Source organism: Lagopus muta, chromosome 9 (genome assembly GCF_023343835.1).
Source record: "Lagopus muta isolate bLagMut1 chromosome 9, bLagMut1 primary, whole genome shotgun sequence".
Taxonomy (NCBI): Eukaryota; Metazoa; Chordata; class Aves; order Galliformes; family Phasianidae; genus Lagopus; species Lagopus muta.
In genome coordinates, this window is record NC_064441.1 from 13,080,941 (window position 1) to 13,104,656 (window position 23,716).

General features: G+C 38.3%; 1 protein-coding gene across 1 annotated transcript in view; it reads left to right on the forward strand.

Moving 5' to 3' along the window:
• Nucleotides 1-1,928: 1,928 nt before the first annotated feature.
• Nucleotides 1,929-23,716, forward strand: part of SLC9A9 (solute carrier family 9 member A9) — a 180,378-nt gene continuing 158,590 nt past the window's right edge. The window contains exons 1-4 of the mRNA XM_048954553.1: nt 1,929-2,281; nt 8,004-8,206; nt 13,142-13,219; nt 13,812-13,888. Coding sequence (XP_048810510.1) covers nt 2,023-2,281; nt 8,004-8,206; nt 13,142-13,219; nt 13,812-13,888 — 617 coding nt within the window. The 5' untranslated portion in view covers nt 1,929-2,022. The remainder of the gene's footprint in view (nt 2,282-8,003; nt 8,207-13,141; nt 13,220-13,811; nt 13,889-23,716) is intronic.

Sequence of the window (23,716 nt, forward strand, 5' to 3'; positions counted from 1 at the left end):
CAGGTAAAATTACAGAAGGAAAGATAAAAATAAGAGAATTACAAACGAGAGAGAAGACACTATAACTGCAGAGTAAAATCACTAATAAGGAAAAACACCTGGTAATTGAAGAAAAAAGATGAATTTAAAAAAACCTAGGCTTTGTTCCGTGGTGCCCGGTGGCAGGACGAGAGGCACTGTGTGCAAACTTACACAGGATGTTTCCTCTGAGCACCAGGAAGTGCTTCAGTGCTGTGTAGTAATAAAGCACTTGGGTGGTGACCAGAGAGGCTGTGGGATCTCATTGGAGATCCCTGGCCTGGGTGGTCATGCAGACAGACCTTGGAGCAGATGGACTCAAAGCTCCAGCCATTATGTGATCTTGTGTGATTCTGTGAAAAAGAACTGTAGGACAACTGCTTTTCTTCACAGAAAGTGAAAGAAAATCTGAGCACATAAAATATGATGAAACTAGCTTAGTAGGAAACTGAATTGTTTGCTGAGTGAAAGTGATTACAAAACATTGTAGATTGAAGCAACAGTGCCTCCTTAGAAATAGTCATTCTGTTAGAAGCTACAGCCCTGAAATTACCAATAGTATCATCTATATAGTAGACATCTAGGTATTTATTTCAAGTATTCGATCAATACTTGATTTGGAATGAATACTCCATATCTTAGTTTGCTCAAAATCTTAAAAAAAAAAAAAAAAAAAAAAGCCAGTGCGATTGCGAAAAAGAATAGTGAGGGAAAAGTTATCCTTTTGTACTAAGAAGCAGAACCGTTTTTTTCTTGATAGATTGAATATGAGAGCTTTTTTAGAATTCTTCCCTCCTGCACAGCACAATACTGCAGCTTTAGGCCAGGACAGAAATCTTCCATGAGGATTAACTATTAAGAGTAATACAATTTGTGCTTCTTTCCCGGTTTAAGCAATGAAAACATGCAAATAGCAGAGATGGTATAAAGGAAATTCCACTGCTTTTTATTCAGTTTGATAGGTTTAGGGTTTTTTAATTGCTTTAAATTCTAGGTTATCCAACCTTTGCTTTTCCACATACTTCTGGCTACCTACAGGATCAAGGAGAGTTCAGGGCTTAAACCTTGAAATCCTTATGCATTGTTCCCTGCTCAGGAGGTAAAATACTCCAGAAACCTGAGGGCCACATAGGTGATCAGAAGGCTGGAGACCCTCCCCTATGGCACAGGTTAAGAGAGCTGAGGCTCTTCATTCTAGGGAAAAGAAGGCTCCTAAGAGGACTTCATAGCAGCCTCCCATTACCTGAAGGGGGCCTCCAGGAAAGCTGGGAGAGGCTTTTTATAAGGGCATGTAGCAACAAGGTGAGGGGAAACAGCTTTAAACTGAAGAGGGTGGATTTATACTAAACATTATGAAGAAATTCTTTACTGTGAGGATGGCAAGACACTGGCACGAGTTGCCCAGTGAGGCTGTGGATGCCCCCTCCCCAGAGGTGTCCAAGGCTAGGCTGGACAGGTCTGTGAACAACCTGGTCTAGTGAGAGGTGTCCCTGCCTATAGCAGGGGGTTGGAACTAGATGATGTTAAGGGTCCCTTCCAACCAGGAAGCTGTAACTTCCAGCCTAAATCATTTCCATGATTTTCTTGAAAAAATGTAATACCACCCTCTATGTTGCTTTTATAAACTTCTAAGGAGTAGTGAAGGTTGCTATATCATTCTTTTAGTGTCAGTTTTTCCAGCTAAAACTACAAAAATCAAATATGATTTTTAGGTTTCAGTTTGTGTTTCAGAATGAAAATTTATGAATGCAGACTAAGTTTTACAACAAAATCTGAGAAAATTGGCAGAGCCTGAGCTTTGCAGACATTTGTGCATTTACAGCTGGAGCAAGCACAGTGCAGTGATGCAACCGTAACATTAAAAATAAGACAGGGCAGCTTTAAGACAGAAACAGGAAGCTGTAACGAGAATCCAGCTGAATTCTGAGCTGGGGCACTTCACCGTGAGGCTGCAAATCAAGCAGATGTGCTTGCTGTGAATTGCTACAGTGTCTGAACTTTTGTATGCCAAAGGTGATAACACCTTCCTTCTTCTGGGATTTTTTTTCATTCTTTTATATTGTGTGTGTTCTCTGTAAAGGGAATGAAATGGAGAAGTTGAAGAAATATGCATTGCTGAAAGATGAAGATCAGTTTTATCATGAGGGAGCTGTGGAGTTGCTAGTCTTTAACTTTCTGCTTATTCTTACAATATTAACAATTTGGTTGTTTAAAAACCATCGATTCCGCTTTCTGCATGAAACTGGAGGAGCTATGGTTTATGGTAAGTATAAATTCAAGTGCTGGCTTGACATAGGAGTAGTTGCATGTTTATAACCGGGCACTTGAGATCAAGTGCTGACAAAGCTCAGAAAACATGCTGAATGAAGTGCCATCAGCCCCTTAAACGTGCAGTAAAATAAGAATGTAATACCATCTCTTGTACAGTAGCTACAGGTTGACTTGTTGAGTGAATACCATGAGCTGTTTAACCTCAAGGTGTGCAGGTTATGTTCCTGTACATGCAGACTGCCATTGAATGACACTTCCTAAATCAGAGAATTTACTATTTCTAAGCATTACAAATGCCTAGAGTTTATGAAATTATTTAATATGCCTATTTTACACACTTGTTTTGTATAACATTCAAAGTTTAGACTAAGAAGCTTTATGAATCTACCCATGTTACCTGATGAAGTTTAGATCATTTTGAGACTTGTTTTTCCCCCCCACAGTGCTTTAGAAAAGCAGACTACGAAGAATGCCTCTCTTGAGTGATCTCTGAATGCTGTCATTGTACTGTAATTTCAATTTGCCTGTCAAGTTCTAATCTTCTTTTATGCTGTTTTGCAATATTGTGCATCATTTTCATGTGAAATCTTCTGCACTGCCCACCAATAAGAGTTACTCACTACTTGTATAGTCTTATGTGTATAAGAGCTTATCATGCCATTCTGTCTTGCTACTATTTCATTTTTCTCATGTGTGATTTCTGATTCTGTAGCCACATGACACACATGCAGTGTATGTATAATTGTCAAAATGGAAGAAAAAGATGTAAATCTACAGCTCTGTAGAGAGCTCATCTTGACTCATCTCAATCCCAGACTGACTCATTCTTTGCACGTTAAATACTTCAGCAGTGATACCAAAACCAATTTTGTTAAAGCTGCAATTCTGAAGAATATTTGTGTCACACCACATGCAAACACTGCAATATTTTCATTGCAATCAACTTGTAGACTACGGCAGGTGAACTAATCAACTTGTAAACCACTATTGTTATAATTGTTTGAGTGACTTCTATAACAGCTTTTCCCAGCTATTGTAGTTTCCCATGTAAAGCTGATGACATTTGCTGAAAGCTGATAAAAAAGAGGAAAATACAAATGGCGCAATATGAAATTAGACAAATAAGATGGGATTTAGAATTTTATCTTCTTCCACTTTGCTATCTGCTCTAGCTCCATTTTGCTGCCTGCCCAAAACGCAATCTACACATCATGAAGATAACCAGCTCCTGATATTCTTCTGATCAATAAAGAGATCAGTGCTCCAGCAAGACAGAGTTTTTGAATTATTAAAACAGTCATGAACTAAGGAAATGATCCTCATGGTTGCAAATAAGCTATTTAGACTTGCATTATTCATGGTGACCTTTAAGCATGGAAACATTTTCATTCATAGGATCTGGAAAGCTGATTGCGTCCCCTCCATTCTTCAAAATTTTGAATATGGGTTTGGGTATCTTCAGCATTATGAAACTGTGATCATGAAAATAAAGTGGAATTTTTGAGGTAATGATAGAGATGTTAGATGAGCTGACAGCAACTCCAGGAGAAAAATCAGTTCAGGAAGTTGTCATAGCACCAAGTACTGGTAGTCAGGTAGATGCTGCCCTACTCTCAGTACAGCTAAACCTAAGTGACTTTGCTACAGCTGATCTTCTATGCAATCTCTGTCTTTATTATCAGAATAGTTATCTTTTATGTATGTTTTGTATTATAATATACCTGCCCTGCAGCTTGCTTTACTGCAGTCCATTGAGCTGTTTCCTAGATATGTGAATGACAGCACAAGAAGCCAACAGTTTTCCTTCAAATGACAAAATATTGCCATTTATTTGTGGACTGTGTCCTACAGTATGATGGATGGGTCTGTATTCCTTATCAGGACAGCATGCCATCAGAGGTATAGCAGTGGAAGGTATGGAGAAAGTGAAATACGAGGAAGACCAGGAGGAAAGAACAGAGATACAAACACAGGAATTTTTAGATTTTCTGCAAAATGCTGCACAGACACAACTTAGACACTAAGAACATACTAATAGTATATTCTGTTTAAAGTATACATACATTTTTCCCCCTGCATAAACTTCCAAGGTAAATGCATCTTTAGGCTGAACAGTTTCAACAACAACAGAAAACAACTTGAAAATATTTGAAACATTAAAAATTGAAAATAATTGATTTCTTAATAAAATCAGTGTTTTTACGTAAAATATAGCTGCTCTATTTACACCAGTAATCTTTCAATATTTACCAAAAAATAAAAAAGAACACTTTTAGTTTAAGCTTATGCACGGGCGTTTGGGTTTTTTTGTTCAAGTACTGTTTACCTGTAGATACAGTGTATGCAGTCATTTCAAGGTGTTTAGCTCTTTAAATCACTAACACTCTCAAGTTCTTCTGTTTCAGCACCAAATGAAAAGCCAGTTACTCACAAAAAAAACAAAGAACGCAGACTTACTGTTTTTTTGTTCACCACTTTGTTCTCCAGGATCTTGGGGGACAGGTTTCTCTGTATTGTAGCTTGCATTGACAGACCCTAAACAAGAGCCTCATCTTACTTTCTTGTTTCTGTATATCAAGGAGGCAGGTGAATATGAAAGAGTACTGTTGTGCTACTCTGAATAGAAGGAGCAAAATTAACATATTCAGATGGTAAGCACTATAGTAAGAACTTTCTCAAACACGTTGAGAATGTACACAGAAAACCAAATAAGGCTTCAAAAGAAATTGTGCATGAGTATTTCTAAAGCTTGTTAGTCATCTCATGTAGGGCTAAATTTCTCTAGATCACTAAATCATAAACCAGGTCTATTGCAAAATTCCCCATAGAACACATAATTCAGTCCTTCATTTTAAAAGGGAATTGTCCAGAGCGTACTAAATGAAAAAAAGTAGACTGTAAGCAGCCAAAGTTCTTATCCACCTCAAAATTTAGGTATCAGAGCTGAAGTGCAGGTGCTACCAGTTATGTGTAATTAACAGGTTAAAGCACTCTTGGAGGTAGGCAACCAAAATTAAACTTTATCAAAAACTAACAAAAACAAAACAAATCCAAAACATCCCATCAATATGGTGACATTATCTGCTAGTCTCATTGGCTCTACCAGTTAAAAACCATTCTCAGTTGAATAGTTCTCGCACTAGGGAATACAATGAAGGTGAGGCTGGTGGAAGGTGCACCAGCTTTTAAAGCTGTGTTCCATAGAACTGGTTTATCAGACTGAAAGGAAATCATAATGACAAAGAACAGAACACAGTAGAACAGCTCTTAGTAGAAAGAAATGGCTCCATGTCAGAGGACTTTGAGCTGCTTCATGAAGTCTGGAAGGCATTGGAGGGCTGAGATTGGAGGCCTAACACTCCCTCCCCTAGTAGCTCAATTCCTGGCAGGTATGCAGTGGGAATACTTGTTGAGCCTCTTCTGGAGGTTCCCTTAATGTCCTTATTTAAAGGGAAGCTGACCAGACAAAGTCATGGAAAAAAAAACAACAATCCTGTGTAGTCAAGATTTTGGCATGGGTGACTTAGGAAATCCCTTCCAATACTCTTACCTGTGATTAAGGACTTTTTTTCTACTTACAGAATATGCAGAATTTAGAAAAACTGCATTAAATTTGAAACATGGTTCAGGTCTTAGAAATTGTTAGCTTTCTTTCATAGTAAAAAATAGTTACCATGGTATTTCCCAGAAGCTTTTTTTCTTTAAACAAACAGTAAGAAATATTCTACACTACAGAAGCATGATTTCACAAAATCATGATTTCAGCTTGGAAGGTGGAGTAGAGGAAAGACGACTACATTATCCAGCTACTTAAAATTGAATTATTTATATTAATAATCTGGACTCCTGAATTCTGTCATTAAAGAGATATTACGTAATAATTTAAAGAAGAAAGTGCATTCCATAAATGATATACCTACTGAAATATTAAATATAATCTTCTCAGATTTTTAATTTACCAGCATTTTTATCTAGGGACTTTGGCTCAGTTATTATTACAGAAGGAACAATACTATTCCACTACCGTAACTGATTCCTGCAGCACAGTGTAATGCCACAACAATTGTCTTTGTCCAAACTTTCCATAGAGAATTTGAAAACATTCTGAAGCAGCACATCATTATAGAGCCCATCTATATTTTGTTCACATCTAAAGCATCATAGAATTGCTTTAAAAGCTAAAAGGACTTCAAAACCTCATTGATACCCTAAAAATATTGAATGTGCTCTAACAGAAATTCTTTAATATGTGTATGCTATTGATGACACACAATTTCCCTGTACTTTCATTATTGTTTCATTGTTTTATTGCACAGTGTATTATCCAAATCTGAACTCCATCTGAGGATAAGGAACTAAAACTGTAGAAGAAAATCCAAAGGCTGACATGAATGCCAGTTGCAGAGAATTGATCAATACTGACTGAGAATTACAACTACTGTTGTCATATATTTAAAACAATCATTTTCTGCAAATTGGTTTATTTACAATCAAGGATCATCTTGCATGACTATGATCAACAAAGCATTTGTGTAGTAAATCAGATAATGTGTTTCCATTCCAGAAAATTCTTACAGAGGTAGCTTGAATCTGCCACTGGAGATAATGTCTTATAAGAATACAAAAAAAGAACAGTCCCTCTTGACTCCTAATCTAAATTTGACACTAAATTTTGAAATGTTTTTTCCCTTAAGCAATTTTGTTCAATTACATTACTGTAATGGAGAACACTTTTTATTTTTTAAATTATCAAACAGAATTTGGTTCAAAGTACATGAACCAAAGAGGTTCTCTGGTTTTTTTTGTTTTTTTTTTTGGTTTTTTTGAGGAATTCAGTCTTTTACTACAGCTAGATTTATTATCTGATTCACTACACAAATGCTTTGTATCTTCAAAAAAGCCTTGACGTTTTTTGCTGCATATCTCAATCCCGTTCCATCTGAAGTAGCTGACCATACTAAACAAGCATAAATGCACATACATACAAAATATGCAATACAGATGTCATTCTGTTGCATCATCAGTCCAGGAATCTATAAGCTTGCATTGTGTCTATTCTAAAAGCCTCTTTTAGTGAAAAACGTGAAAATAACTGACACCTGACCAGGTGCTTATGACCACTTTGATTATCCACAGCATCCATGACCTTACATAATGAAACTTATCTTTCAGATTCCTATCCGCTATTTCCTACAATTAATCATCTCCAGTAATGTTATCTAGATAAATAACAGTTACTTTTCCTGAAGTAATCACTCAAGCTCCCACTAGTGCCAAGAGAAAGAAAGAAATGTACCTCCATGAAGAAGTGTGTGAAACCACCAAGATCACAGCTGATTTTTTTATGCTCAGCATAGCACTTCAGATATGCATTCATGCCCCTTCTCTCATTATCTATTGAAAGCACAGTAAGCAAGTCAACTGCTGTAACAGAATGATTCCAGCAACTGGATTGCAAGAATAGGAGTACAGCTGAGGACATGGCAAACCAAAATCAGTATTCTAATGAAATTAACGTTTTGAAGGAATATGTTATGGTCCCCCATAGAGTACTGAGTTAAGTGTACATGTGTGAAGGTAGAAACACTGAGAAAATAATGTTCTAGCTTTAGTAGAACAAGAGCAGGGAAGTTCATTTTCCCCCAAGTCAGCGACTGTGCAGCATCAAATGCTTAAACTCACCTGAATCTCTTTGGTTTGTTTTTACTCTCCAGGCCTTGTAATGGGATTAATTATACGATACGCAACAAAAACATCAGATGTTGAAAATGGAACTGTTTATGAATGTGAAAAGCTGAAATCTGGGCCATCCAGTCTACTTATTAATATAACGAATCAGGTCTATGAATACCAATACAAAAGAGAGATCAACCATCACAATGTCAATGGTCACCAGGGCAATCCAATGCTTCAAAAGGTAAAAATGATTTTATTTTTGTTCTGAATTGTGTGAGATATTTCTTTCATTTATTTTGAGTCCTTTGCAATGTTGTGGACTTTTCTATTTTCTAGTATGTAACACTTAAAATATTCTAATTATTTAGTGTATTATTTCTCCACCTTTGCAATATTTGCTTCTCTTGATAGTCTGTTCACAGAAAGGGCAGCAACTTAAGGAATTTATGAGTGCAGAGAGACTTTCCAAAATCCCTCTAAAACTTTAAATTCAAAGACATTGCATACTCACATGCAGGTTCTAAGCCCTTACAAATGTCTTTTACAATATTTCAATATATTATTTTGATTTTAACAAGCATCATTATTTACCTACCACAGTAATACATATTTTTGTATATAGTAGCAGTTATAATTATACAAAGCTTTTAATTTTTGCTTAGAATGCAGACTGGGTATCTCCGCAGAATTTGGATTTAACCATCTGCTCAAAGTCCTTGCCTCGTGTCCTGCCTGTAGTTGCTGCTAATTTCCTAACAGTGTAAGAGAGAACTAGGCTAGACACTGAAAACTGAGAGCTGTGGTGGGTGGAGACAGGAAAGTCTTGTGGCAGTCATGCTAACCAGATTTTGCTGAGTCTTCATCCTTTTTCCTGCTAGTTGCAAGAGGTTTGTCTTAGTTCAAGTGTTCAGTTTCCAAGTCTGATGTACTTCTCTATTACATTTGAATGTTTTTGTCAAACTTGGTATACTGAAGCTGGCTCATGTTATGGGAAGGGAGGAGGACTAAGACAGAGGTTCCTGTTGCTCTTACAGGGGATTGCCCATTCCTGTTTCCATAGTCCCAATTTGCAGAAAGATTCTTAAAAATCTCCACTACGAATTGTGGGTTTCTCTAATTCACAGGAGAGGTCTGAGCCTGCTAACATTTTCACTGTAAGAGGGCAAGTGCCTTATTAAAAAGAAAATAAGTAAAAAAAGAAAAAGGAAAGAGGGAGACATTTGACAGCATTTAGGAGACAAAAGCAATGCCTGGCAGCCTTCCTGCCTGGCAAAAGCACTGATATACAAAACAGAAAACATGATCGCACCATGGTCTGATTTTTGTTCAACTGCAATTCCCTTTTGACTTCAGTATATGAGTTTATTACATGCATTTATCAGAAATAACAGGCTGCCCTGTGACTTACAAAGATATATCCTTCAAATCATTGTGAATGTAAAACATTCATTCAAGATTTCTGATGCCTATGTAAGAAATATTTTAACTTTTGCTGAATTAGTTCCAAGGTCAACATTTGAGTTTGCAAGTGAATTCACTTTCTATCACATGTTCCATGAAGTTAGCAGCACATTATGTGCTAGCAGGTTTTTTGTCAATTTGATATTTTTAAGTAGGCAGAATGGAAAAAAAAGCTGAGCTCTCACTTCCTGTTTATCAAATGAAGCTATCTGCTAGCAAGAAGACAGAAGTCATTTTCTGGCAGCTCTCACTCTTCCAAATCTAAATAATTGATCTAGTACGTGTAGCCTTAAAATACCACTTTATCTGAACAAAGGAGCTGCAAGCCGTTGCTCTAATTGTGTTCTGTCTCTTGTAAAGGTACTGAAGTAGCACAGCTGCTGACAAAACAGTAAGCAGTACACAGGCTTATTAAAAATATTTTCCTCTCCAGCTTTAAAAAGCACTCTGTCTATTGAAAGTTACTTGAAGTGTGGTGACTAAAAGTTGTTCTTGGTCACTGTGTCTGAAATCGAAGGCAAACTTGGACAGCGTACTGACAGCTGCACTGCTGTTTCTAGCTGTGGTAGAAAAAACAACTAGTGTTTCATGTATATGGAATAGTATTAGGTGAGGAATGCACTTTGTGTGAACTCTGGATGATTTTACAGTTTCATAACACTTCAGTATTTGAACAATGGCATTCAGAAAATAAAGCATGAGATAGGGTGGCTGAAGAGTTCTCTGTTTTCTACAGTGTTTTGGTCTTTTTCTACCACTCTTAGGCAGTCTCCATTCACTTACGGGTAAAGTTGGTTAGCCTGGGTTTTACACTAATTGCCCTTTTTATGCTAAGCACTGATCCCACACTAGATCAGAAAAGCACAGGAAGACGGCTCTCTGAAGGTGAAGCCAGGTTGTTCTCTTTTAGTTTCTTGCTGAAGGACAATCCCAGAGCTTGCTACCAACTGGCAGAAATCAGTTTTCTCTATATGCAAGTAGGAAAGCACCAGGAAAAAGTGAAAAAGCTTTACGTATTTCTTCTGTAGAGAATAAAATGAGGCTGAACATACTCTAGGCCAAAATCCTTACAAACACAATTTATTACAAAAAAAGATTATTTGCCCTGCATTCATACTCTATGATATTCAGTTTAAATACTTCACCTTGTAGCTTTTGATAGATGGTGCAGATTTCCCACCTAACTGAAAGAGGAAATAATGAATTAGCTCTATGGCTCTCATGTATTGATTTGGTTTCTCTGAAATTGAAGAATTTAATGTATTTTACATTGGCTGAAATTTAGGCCTTGAGAATTTTCCAAATTAAAAATAGCTACAGTGAAATGGGGAGAAAGTTACTTTGGCTACTGATCTGCAAATGGCCGATGTTCATACTGTACAAGTAACAATCATGAAGTAGCTTCTCAGGTAACGTTCATCTGACAGACTGTACAAACATGAGTTTTCTCTGAAGTTTTTCAGACTTTTGCCTGTCTTGTGAAGCATTCTTACTTTCTTAAGTATCAAAAGTAAATTTTACAATATTCTTTTTATCAGTTAAAGATTTTTGTTAATGACACAAGACAAAATAAGCGGAGTCAACTCAGAAAATGGCCATTGATATCTGATATCAAACCTGTCGTCAAGGTATTGTAAACAAATTGGACCTCAGTCTATTTTCAACACAGAAGCAACCAGTGTTAATAAGGAAAAAAACAAATACAGCCTGCTGTGAAACTCACTTAAAGCAGAGATTTTTATGCATATTTTTTTATGTGTTCACTGAAATTTAGTAATTAATCTGTATACAACATTTGGCTAAGGGATTCTATCAGTGTTCATGTTTTTTTTTCAAATGGTGACATGGAGACACAGTTTAGTGGTTTCAAGAGCTAAGGAGCTTTTTTTCTGAGCTTTTTTTTTTAATTGGTCACAGAAAAATACACTGACCCAGTGTTCTCCTGACAATCTTTACTATAGCTCCAAGTAAAATTTATTACAGTATTCATGAAAATCCAGCTGCTTGCAAATGTCTGTAAAGTTTCCAATGATTGAATGATCTGAAGTAGACAGGCATTCTAATTTATGAGTGCATCTGATTCAATAAATCTCTGTGTGAGGTGATGAGGCTTCAGAGTCTGCATACATTACTTAGCAAGTTCCACAATTAGTTCAAGCTCACCAAATTACAAAACTAAAGCCTTGGAATACAATTACTTAGAAATCATTTGGGGTCTTGTTTTGTAGGTAACTGCACATATTTGAAATGATACTGCCAGGGGAATTTAAGTAACTTTAGTAGAAAACAGTTTCCTCACTCTGGATTTTGATGGCCATTATTTTGTATATGGTTTTAGAGGGCCTGCAAAATCACCAACTTGGTACCATCTTTGTAATGCTATTTCACCTCTCATTAAAGTAAGATTTATGTAACAGCTTTAAAGAGTGGGAAATCCCCTCCTTATTTCTATCATACAGAGGTACAATATCCCAGGGAAACAAAAGCTACAGAAATTTGCAGAAACACTTTGTGTTTGGATGCTGATCCCACATGTTTTGATGAGGACAATTCTGCTTATTCACATACAAAATACTGAGATGATCTGAAGCGTGAGTCATTCTTACTCATCTAGGTTTAAATCTTCTGTAATGTTGTACTTTGGCATATAGCAACATTAGTACTGCCTTCACTTTCAATTCACAAATGCTTTTCTTATAAAATTGACAGAATATCTGAAAGCAGATAACAGCATTTTAAATTGAAGTCATCCATTCCTAAAAGCTTGTAATAGAGCTCAGTGTACAGCCGGGCTATGTACCCAAAAGAGAAGATTGCTGAACTTTCAACCCTGTTCTCTGCACAGTTTCATTTCTCGGCCTCTTGGCTATGGTAGAATTGGTCTAGGAAGCTCAGGAAACTGGGCCTCTTCAGAAGGTTACTGCTTTTCTTGGTATTTTCTCTCTCTATTTCATGCCCCAAGGTGAATTGAGGTTACAAAAGATATGATCAGAAGAGCTCAATGATAACTGGTCAGCATTACAAACAGTACTTCTGAACTATTCCTGCAGTGAATTTCCCATACAGCAGTTTCAGCTTTACACTGAGGAGGCAGTACAGTAAATTCTTACTTCTTACAAAACAAAGGAGACGGAGGTTGTCTGGTGCCTCACACATAATGAGGTTCCAGATGCATCTCAGGCAGGCTGCTCTCAGAGAGGACCTGGTTGTCACTACACAGAATGTAAGTGTAACAAGCTCTGTAATGGAGTATGAAGTGTCGTCTGCTGCTGTGCCAGGCAGTGGGATGGAGCAAGAATCACAAAGAGTGATCACAAAGAAGTGACAGCCAGTAGTTCATCAAGCAACTTTAGCTAGCTCTGTTTGGAACTATATGGACATGTTTTGAAAGAACCATTAGTTTGGTTTGGCTAGTGCAGATCTTTTCTGTTGCCACTGCTGAGTAAGTGGGGAACTGACATGGGACAGTGCACAAAGCCCTCATCTGAACCAGGAATTAAGCGTGGGACTGTCCAGTTGGTTAGTGCAGTAGTGTAATGACAGTATCACAGGTAACACTACTTGTATATTTAAAATATTCATAACCAATTTTCTTCTTTAAACATTCAAATAGTATTTTACATGTATGAGCAATAAGGAATTACACGTTAATATGTAAAACAGAACTCAGAATAACGTTCTGTCTCCTTACCCTCTCTTTTGTCCTTTCTGGCAGATGACATTTGATCCTTCCATCTTCTTCAATATCTTGCTGCCACCTATTATATTTCATGCTGGATATAGTTTAAAGAAGGTAAGTGCCTCTGTCTTAAATTACAGAAATGGCTTAGTGTGATTGCTACTTTCTAGATCCAACAGACCAGTAATAGAGAAAAAAAGTCAGTTAACAAATATACTGCACGGTAAGAACTTGACAGGAATGGTAAAAAATGCAATCTGCTCCCTGTCACAGTGCAAAGATTTGATTGTGCAGTTTGTAATGTGGACATTGCTATTTTCAGAAGAGGCCACTTTGAATCTGGTAACACTACAAGTAGGCAGCAGCCTATGTATTTTTTATACACTGCATGATCAAAACTTAGCTTACTCAATGGATAAGGTCATGATAGTTTATATCAGACACTTTTATTGTGAACCTGAAGCATTTGGCCAGATGCATAAAAGAGAGAATTGAAAAGGCACTCCAAGAGACAAAAAAAAATAGAATCAAATCATATTTTCCAAAACAACTTCTATAGCCTATACTGTTTCATTTTATATCTATGGGCTGTAGCAAGAAAAAGAATGGATGGAATGGCACTTCTAGATGCAACTTGGTTTTAATGTTCTGTTACTGACTGTATTACAAAGGACTTTTTTTTTTTTCCCCAAACTTTCCTCCCCAGAGACATTTCTTTCGTAACTTGGGATCAATTTTAACCTATGCATTTTTGGGAACTGCCATCTCCTGCATTGTCATAGGGTAAGTGAATGCTTTCTACTATACTGCTGAAGTTTTAATTAGTGCTCTACTTGGTTTTGTTTGTTTTGTTTTTTTATTAATTAAAAACTAAACTGTGAAAATAATTGCTCACCCTCAATGATCAATAGAAGTCACAATGTGTGTAATAGATAAAGTAATTTTATGTCAGGGAATGCAGAGGAGGCAAGATTGCTGGCTGGTAAGAACTGTCTAAGGCACTCGGGAAGTTGCGTCCTGCACTTCTAGTCTGTGATTGATGGAAGCATGGCCTATTTTCTACAACCTTGTTACCTTAACCACCTCTCCTGGGAAAAGGAACCATTCTCTCATTTGAAATGTCATCCTTCTGACCAGAATTCATTCCATAGGAGAACAAGTCTCTAACAAAAAATGAAGGACTTCAAAGCTCACAAGGGGATGGACAGAAACATACTGTATAGTGTAAAATTACTGGAATCATCTCCAAGGCCAAGTGGAGCCTATTAACTGAAGGTCATGCAAAAAGTCTTGTTATCATATCATGTGTGAATTGGATATGACTAAATAGTTTCTGCAGAAAAAGAGGAAGACAAGAACACAGGGACAAAAAAATCCTGTTTCATTTCCAGACTTCTTAAGTAAAATGTTTCTAATTTTGTTGTGAAATTTGGCTGATTTACTAGTCACTGTGGAGAGACATTTCATGCTAAAATACTTGGCTAGCATTTGCAGTCCACAATTTTTTTTCCTCCTTTATATTTTTCAGTTCTTTCTTTAAAAAACTGAATCTGAAATTATTTTGAAAACCAAACTCACACATTCATCTATATATAAACATACAAGAGAGATGGAAAGAGGTATCAGGAATTAACAAATACCACTCCAAATATTTTCAAGGACAAAAAAAAAAGACATGAGATTAGCTTTTCCATTGTAACTTTTTGAATTGAACACTTCATATTCAGACACTTGTGGTATCAAGATTCAATTGTCATCTGAAAAGGTTTCTTCCTCACATTTGACTGCACGCTTTCAATAGCCCCTCTTTGCCTCCTGAGAGAGAAGTGGATGAATGGAATGAATAAATTGTTCCTAAAAGCAACAGTAGCAAGAAATGCTAAACTTCATATTGTTTAAATTGACACAGTGCATCTTGACTAAAGTATCTAAGAATTTTGTTCTTTCATAAGCATAGCAGTCCAAACTGCTCCCAGTAGTGAATGTATTTTAAAGATTTCAGGACAGAATCCTCCCACTGGCATTCTGTTTAAATATTCTATTTACAATTAATCATTTTCAATAGAAAATAGTTTTTCAAAACAAACAAACAAGAAGTCTGACTCCTCATTGGGAATATTCATTTTTTCCTGTAAACTTACAACTTTTTTTCTCAACAATAAGTAGCTTCCTCTGGTTTCATAATATTATGAGACAGAACTGTGGATATTGATAAATTGACACATCGACTTATTCTCAGTGCACACAGGTTCTATTTCTCATTAAGCATTTGGAACACACACCTGAAAAGTTCAGCACCTTTCCTGTGCACTGCACAACTGGGGATTTGACTTCTCCTTGTGCTTAGCATTTCCAGAGATGTCTGGGTAGTTTGGCAAATGTATGGACATGTAATTAGGTTATGGGCGTGTTTGTTGCTTTCTGACTGAAGCTTTCTGGAATATACTAATGGAGTCGGCTGATGTGAAACAGTATTGAGCTTAGAATCTGATTACTTTTGCTCATATGGGGGCTGTGGAAAGACTTTGCAGCTTGGAAACTGTTCTGTGCTTCAGCAGAGCAAAGCCGAAGTATCACACAGCACGGTACAGCAGGCTGAAGCCAAAAAACTGTTTGGCTTGTATCTACTGCACTGTGCTGTGAGACTCTTCTGGATTTTAGAAACTTTCTGCAAGGAAAAATGGGGCCATGTTAAGGGTAACAGAAAATCTCTCTCTGTTACAGAGCACTCCATAAAGTAAGCAAATACTTTTAAAGAGATTATCTGCAGTTACACCACCTAAACTCTTACCTTCCCAGTGGATCATTTCTGTATTAGTTTCAGAATTACAAGCAGTATTTTTTCCTAATTTAAAGATTGTTTACCACACATTCCTACCAAGTAATACAGGTGTAGTTTTCCAAATGCTTAAGCTCCTCACAGGAAAGAATAAAGGCTTTAGTTGGAGTACAAACAAAAAATGGTGAGGCAGCATTAAAGTATCCTGCTGCTGTACAGATTGACTGAGAGAGAAGGAAAGTTAAATGTAGGCAATTCGCCCTCTCCATTGATAAAATAATCTGAATATATTTCAGATGCCTGTCTTTAATAATTTCCATTTATGTTTTGAAGCTAGATATTCAGCCTATGGCTAGAAATAATGAAAAAGCTAATAACCAGGCATTAATTTGGATGAGATAATTTATTTATATATTTATGAAAATATAGCACTTGTGTTGGTAATGTTTTTGTGGACATTTGCTTTGTTTTATTTTAGAGGTTTTTTTAGTGCTTTCATGCCCCATCTGGAGTTAATGCAGGTATTTTCTTTCAGTCATGAGGCAGTACTGTACCATATCTCAATGACCTCAGGAAACTGAACATTTTTTAGATTAAAACAAACTGTGCCTCTCCAGAGTTCTCCAGAGAAGGCAAAGTAACACCAAGGCCCAGCAGAAAAAGAACTGCTGTGCTTACTTGAGTGTGTAGCTCAGTGCCCCAACGTGGTAGCTTTCTTTGATCAGTGTGCATCTAAAATAATTCTGCATGTGGGGTTGCAAGCTGTAACTCACATTTGCAGCTGCAAGTAGTTCCTGCTCATCACTCTTGGTTAAAGATGTTAAACAAATCCCACACACGTTATTAAAGTATTGGTTTAGAGTAGTTTGGAAAAATATACACTCATTATGATGTCTTGAGCTTGGGAATTTTGCAAAGGGAATGAAGAAGAGAAGAGACTGACTTTTAGATATAATTCCGAGTTCTAGCGTTTCTAAAGCTATAGTATAATTAAAAACCACTCTCATTTGAATGACTTGCCAACTTGTGGACGAAAAGCTGAGTTAAACCAAGATACTGATATAAAATAGTGCTTTTCTGGCCACTAGCATCCACTCAGAGATGAATGCTTCCAAGAGTACTTTAATGCATTCAAGTATGTGTTGCTGTAAGTTCAGTCTTAGTACTCGCAGCCATTTTGTGATAAGCATCTGATGTTGTCTACGGCAGCAGAGTTGATCACACAGAAAACACAGTTCTTCTCATAAACAGATGTGGTGAACAGCAGGGTGTAATTATTACTATCTTCCATATAGCTTCCATATAACTACCTAGCATACTAAGGGTATAAAAAAGTTGATATTGAAGGGAAATGTATGTGGCTGGGGAAGCTAGAAAGAAAAATAAGTCATGCACTCTTTCAGAAAAAGAGCAAATGGCATTTGTTGCAAAATAGAGAGAAGACTTGAGTCTAGATTTTTCCTCAGAAGAAACATGTCTAGGGGCAAGAACTTATTTGTTTCGTTGGCTTCTATCATTATTATTTAATAAAGTTTCTTCCCAGTTGCATTGGAAATTTTTTTACTATAGAAATTAATACTTTTGCATAGATGTCCTAGAGTATTCTTCCCTAATCTTCCAGATCATTAAAGAACTAACACCCAGTGTTGTGTTTAAATACCACCATTCCCTGTTTCTCTAGCTGTAGACCATCCGTGCATCTCTTCAACCCAGCTTTTTGGCTCCAACAGCACTTGGAATAGCTATGATTCAGAGACACATATCTAATTCAGCCTACTCTATGCATTGCTATAAGCCACACAAAACTGCAGGGCTTTACTAAATTGTAGGACATGGCATACAGCAAGTACACTGCTTTCTTCTGAACCAACATGAGCCATGACATGACCTCTGTTATGCACACATTCAGTCAGTCTACTTCTGTCAGTCATTTTGTACTTTGATATTCTCTACCTTGTTTCCTCTACATTCATTTGCCTTCATCCCCCTCCTCCCATATCCAACAATTAGCTTCCCAGGCAGTATTTCTGTCTTCTCTCTTCCTTTAGAAATACAAAGACCACAATAATAAAATTTTACTGTACAGCAAAAGAAGGCAACAACAGTGCTTTCTAACAGGATGCAGGCACTATGGAACCATAGCAAGTAACGAAGAAAAAAGATAGCTCACCTCTTCTAATAACCAGCGACAGCTCAAGAGAAATGTAATCTCTACCCAGAGGAATACTGCTCCCTCAGCTGCTAACCCATAAGTGAGGGTGAGGAGGGGTGGAGCCAGGCATTTGCTTGCACCTGAGCTCCATGGATTAGCCACACATTCTCTCACCTACTGCTTAACCATTGGCAATTCTTCTACACTTACTGAAGAGAAATGATTAGGATTGTTGTACTTCCTGCTGCAGCAAGGATTTTATGCAGGTGGTTCTTGAAATGCTGATTAGTTTCTGCTCATAGGCAGCTCCATACCCTGTGCAGAACAATCATTCCCTTCTTAAATATACTGACTTGGCCCCTGCTTGTTCTTTGCACCACCACCTCTTCCAACATAACAAGCCCCTTTGTGAAGCTTAGCAGGAACCAAAATAGATGTGTTACAGCACCACAATCTCTGTTCTGTTTTGGCCTCTCCCTTTCTGGGAGGATGAGTACCAATATCTGTTCTGTGGTATTTATGTACATCCCACGTACTGCAAATTTAGAGCAAAATGACAGCACCAGTAAAAACAAACAAATAAAACAAAACAAAAAACCCAAGCAACTAATATATCTCTATCTGTGCAAAGACAATGACTAATAGTGAAACTCTGCAGTAAGAATGTCAGGTCATATATGGATTAGACATGCTGACTGACCTAGACGCTGCACATTGATACCTTTTTTGTAGTCTATGATATATGAGAAAATTGAACATTGGTTCAGATTGAAAATGCAGAACAAAGCATTTTTTGAAAATGCTTGCCCTATTTCTTCCTTTCAGCTGTCCTTACAAGCCACTTCATGTGTTTGATTTTGGAATAAGAAAGTGTGTGTTCATGCTATCTCTGTGGGACATAAGTATCATTAAATTAATTTCAGGAAAGCAGAAGAACTTATCTGATGTTGTTCTGTCCTCTTGCAAACCATATTATCTTGTTTATGCAGTTGCCCTCCATTGATCCTCAGGGTGTGGGTACAGCTGACTGCAGTTTCTCTCCCTTCAAGCAACATTCTGAGTGAAGCTCTTCTTCACCACTCTTTTTTATCACAGAATCACAGAATAATTTAGGGTGGAACTGACTACTTGAGATCTCTGATCCAACCCAACCCCTTATAAGGGAAAACTTTAATGAAAAAGGGAAACTTGAGGGTTAGAACAAGATACTCTGAGCCTTCTCTGATCACATTTTAAATACCTCCCAGTATCCACCTCTGAGGAATGCCATTAGTAACCCAGTGCTATATGGATTTCAAACCAGTGTTCATTACTTTGTGAGCCCAGCAGATGAGTGGGTTTTCCACTCACCATGCTCTTCCACGACGAGTGACTTGATTCAGCCACTTTTCAGTTATCTTATTAATGCTATTTTATCTGGTACATACAGAAGCCCACAGTTAGCTCTGTATCTTACTTATTATGTAGAATCCAGAAGGCATACCATTGTTACCTGTTACCAGAGTGCTACGTAGCCTTTCTCACTGGAATATTGTGAAATACCTTTCAAGTACAGGTTGATTTCTATGAAGCAGAACACTTTGAGCTCTTTAGATGTGGAAAGCATTCGCTGACAGGTTAAGGGATGGGACTGAGTGGCAGAGCTGTGACACAACTTTGAAGGGCAGTGCCCTGCTCCAGCCATGTGATTGATGCACAGCTGTGATATCCGGAACGCCGTTCTCTGCCATCACCACACAGGCGGCTCAGATCTACATGTGCAGTGGAAGAGAGAACAGCTGTGGTGAGACCGGCATCAAAGTGCACCACCAGAGCCAGAGGGCTTACAAATGCATCTGGGTTACTAGAGAACCTAATTTCCTGTCCAAATCATAATCCCATTTTGGCACTTTTCCCAAACAGCCCTCTCATATAGCAAAAAGCATTTGTTTGATCGTGAGTCAGCCATTCAGTGCAAGAGCCTTACTCATGGTTTCAGTAATACCCTGACTGATCCCATCTTGCTGTTGAACTTGGTCACGTGTGTAACAGCACGTTCAGCTGAACCTTCTGCAGGCTCTTTCCCTATTAAAGATACAACCCGACAGCATTTACTTCCAGTTGACATCAAAGAAAAATTAAAAAAAAAAAAACAACGCACAACTGCTGTCAAAATTACAGTGAGAGAAAATGAGAGAAACAGCAGATGGAAGTATTTCACGTTAGCATTCAGCAGTGCAGCGAGAGCAATGTCGCACAAGGCAAGCTTTCGCGTGCCGAACTGCTGCAGGCGATCCTCGGCCGGCATGGCGCGCTGCGGGCAGCAGGGGGCGGCCGCGCTTCGCTCGCGCCCCGGGCCCGGGAGCCGAGCTGGAATCGCTGCTCCCCGGAGAGCAGAGCTTTAACGCAGAGCTCTGGCCGCCTTCCCTCCGCTCCTGCCGCTCGGTTCTGTGCGAAAGGAGGCGGTGGGGAAGCGGCATTCGTTAGCTCCCAGCCGGCGTCTCTCCGTGCACGGCAACTGCCCGGGCAGCCGAGAGAAGCAGGACTCAGCTGAGCATCGAGGCTGGAGAGACGTCAAGCTCATTTTGAGTTGACTTTCGGCAGTTTAAAAACAAAGGAAGGACAAAGACATTTCGCTGAGCCTCAGACAAGCAATTGAAGAAAAAGATTTTTCTTTGGAGCTCATCGCTACACTGGAGGTGGGGGCAGCTGCCCACTGTGGGCCCCATGTGCTGGATGCAGGCTCAGGAAGAGCCATTAGCAGCTCCGTGTTTGTGCTGGGACAGGTCAGCTGCCTCAGCCTGCATAGCCCAGCCTGCATAGGCTGGGCCACTCACTGCTCCCACGGTTTGGAGTGCTGCTTGTGAGGGAAGGCAAAGAATCATCAAATACATGTCAGCTTTACACGTTGCTTCAAACATCGATCCAAGGACTCCAAATAATACTGTAAATTAAACAATTCTGGTGAACAGTTTTTAGTAAACTGGGGAGTTTATTAGCTAAAATTACTGGCTATGATGGCTAATGTCAGAATGCCAACAATCAGCCTCGTTTTCAAATTACTTTGCTTAGTTTTCAAAGTATTGCAAAGTAGTTACCAGAATTGTGAAACAACAATCTGAGCACATCACCAACAAAACTACATTAGTTACAGTAACGCTTGTGGGCTTGGAAGTGACTCAGAAGCCTGAACTAGTTGTCTCCTTGCACTTCTAGTAAAAGAAATAGACTGCAAAACCTGATACAATTCCAACCATTCACTGGTAAATTGCAGCTTCATTAGTACTCTTGGCAAGATGCTGAGGGTTTTACATTACTGATCCTCTTGTTAGCCCTCAAGTGTGTGACTGAAGCACTCTTTCGGGAGCAGTTTGTGGAAGTGAATGTTGTAAATATATTTCCTTTATAGCCAAACAGCTGCTCCCTGTCTTTGGGGCTGTCAAACTGGTGCATTCACAAATGAACAACTCAGAAATAAATGGGAAGGAGAAGGTAGTAGTTAAGCCTGCCAAAAATTATCTGATCATAATTGCAAGCACGTTTTGTCATTTTTTTCTCAGTGTGTTGAGACGCAAAAAGTAACTTCTACCTGCTTCCCAAAACCTTTATCAACTTGTATTTTCAGTAATGTGGATGGGGATTCTTATATAGTATTTATGTATGACATCCACACACACAACAAGGATGTTGTAAATAATTTTGGTTTTAATGAAAGAATAATCTATTAATGACATGTTGACCTGACATGTAACCCATAATCATAAATACATAAGACAACTGACAGTTGGTTACCTGAGATTTTATTCCTTCAAAATAGTCACACTCGTTCCCTTGTGCAGGACAAACATTCCCACAAAACTTCTCAAGTGATGTCCCCCTGGTTAAAGAGCCTTGGTGAGACCTTGTCTGCTGAGGAGAAACAAACGCACACCATGAGGTTAGCTTCTCATGAGCGATAAACAAGGAGTCTCCAGCCATACCGTTCAAAACTTTTTCTCCTCTGTATTCTTCCTCTCATTAGTAGGTCCTGGCCCTGGGTGACTCCAGCTTTAAAAGAAATAATTATTCAAACTCTGCCTATATGTTTCTTTTCAACAGCAGCTTCTAGATACGAACCCCACTGTGCTCAAGGACAAAAACCCACGGTAACAGCTGGGACAGAGGACGGAAAGCAAAGTCACATTTTTCAGAGTTTTGCCACACCTTGTGCTATCGAGCCTGGTTTTATTGACAAACCTCTTTATCTTTGGTATTTTAATTAATGTGCTACACCATAGGATATTTTTATTATTCAGAAACCTCATATGCTATTCAGTTGTTGATGCTCCATTGTGAAGAGCTGGAAAGCGTGATCCAAATGTAAACTAAAAGCTGCACAATCCAAAAAAAAAAAAACCAAAACCCTATGTCATTTAATGAAGATCTTATTTGAGGATTTATTTTTTATCTTTTGCTGCTTTTTTTTTTAACATAGAAACACTGCCATGTTATTCAGCCAATATCCCTGCAGGAATGCTGTCTTTTTTTTCTGTAGCAGTGCTATGTAAGCTGCTGTCTTAAGGGAAGTTTTAACAGTGTGGTGCCAGGATGCCATGCAGATACATTTGTGCCTTCATACCTCCTTTTCTGCAGGGGTTTCTGCCTTTAAAGTGTGTCAGAGTTACTTTCCCCTCTTTTTCTTCCTTCTTTGATCTCTTCGATCATTATATTTTTATGACTTATTTTTAATTTTCTCTTCACAGACAATATAAAAAGCCTCATGTATGATTTTTAGTTGACAAAATTGCCTTTAGGATGCCCTTTCTCTTTCTTTAGCATTAGTTGTTGTCACTCAAACAGATGCTGGGGAGGCCAACGATTTTTCAAGTGTAGCAAGGAAGACTATAAAGGGTGCCTGGAGGCAGATTCTACCACTTAGAAGCATGTAGTCACACACCATGGTGTTAGCTTGCTTCGGGTGAGGAGTGGAGTGAAAGCTGAACATCAAAGTGCAGAGGAAATGTAAAATCCTTAGTGCCATGATTTCTCCTTTCATCTCTGTTTTTTCTTCTGCTAAGGTGTTGCAGACAGCTCAGCTTTCTATGCCACCAAATAGATTCAAATTTCAGTGAATATAAATGAAGCTTTTGGGTATGTATTTTTATCCTTTGGAAGTTCTAACACTCCTTAAAATTACTTTGAGTTTGAAAACATTGTCAATCAGCAGAAGCAGGTACAAATTCTAGAACAAACAAGGCTATTCTTTATGCTGGAGTTGCAAGAGGGTGAGGAAGAGCAGGAAAAGTTGGGAAAAATCCATCCCACAGGGACTCCTTAGGCTAAGTCAAAGCCAGGTGTTGTATGATAGCAACAGTGGGCCAGAGGCTTCTATGCAGAACCCTGCCCATCCTTTTGAGGCTGAGTCCCATCCCAAATGCAGTCAGGTGAAAAGTTTCCAGAGAAGTGGCAAACAAAACGTACTGAAGTTATACTTACAACTCCTTTTCTGGGTTTGTACTGGGAGCTGGGAACATCCCAGAGCCAAGCACGTGTAAGGTTTTGTGAAGCAAAATGACGCTGCAAGACAGGTATACCCACTGTTTTATTTCTGTGCCCAGGAAACATCGTTTGCTTTGAACAGGGTTTTAACTGGACAAAGTGACTGCTGCTTGGTTAGGGTTTGGACAGCAGGGGGTGGCAAAGTGCAGTTCATACGCAGACT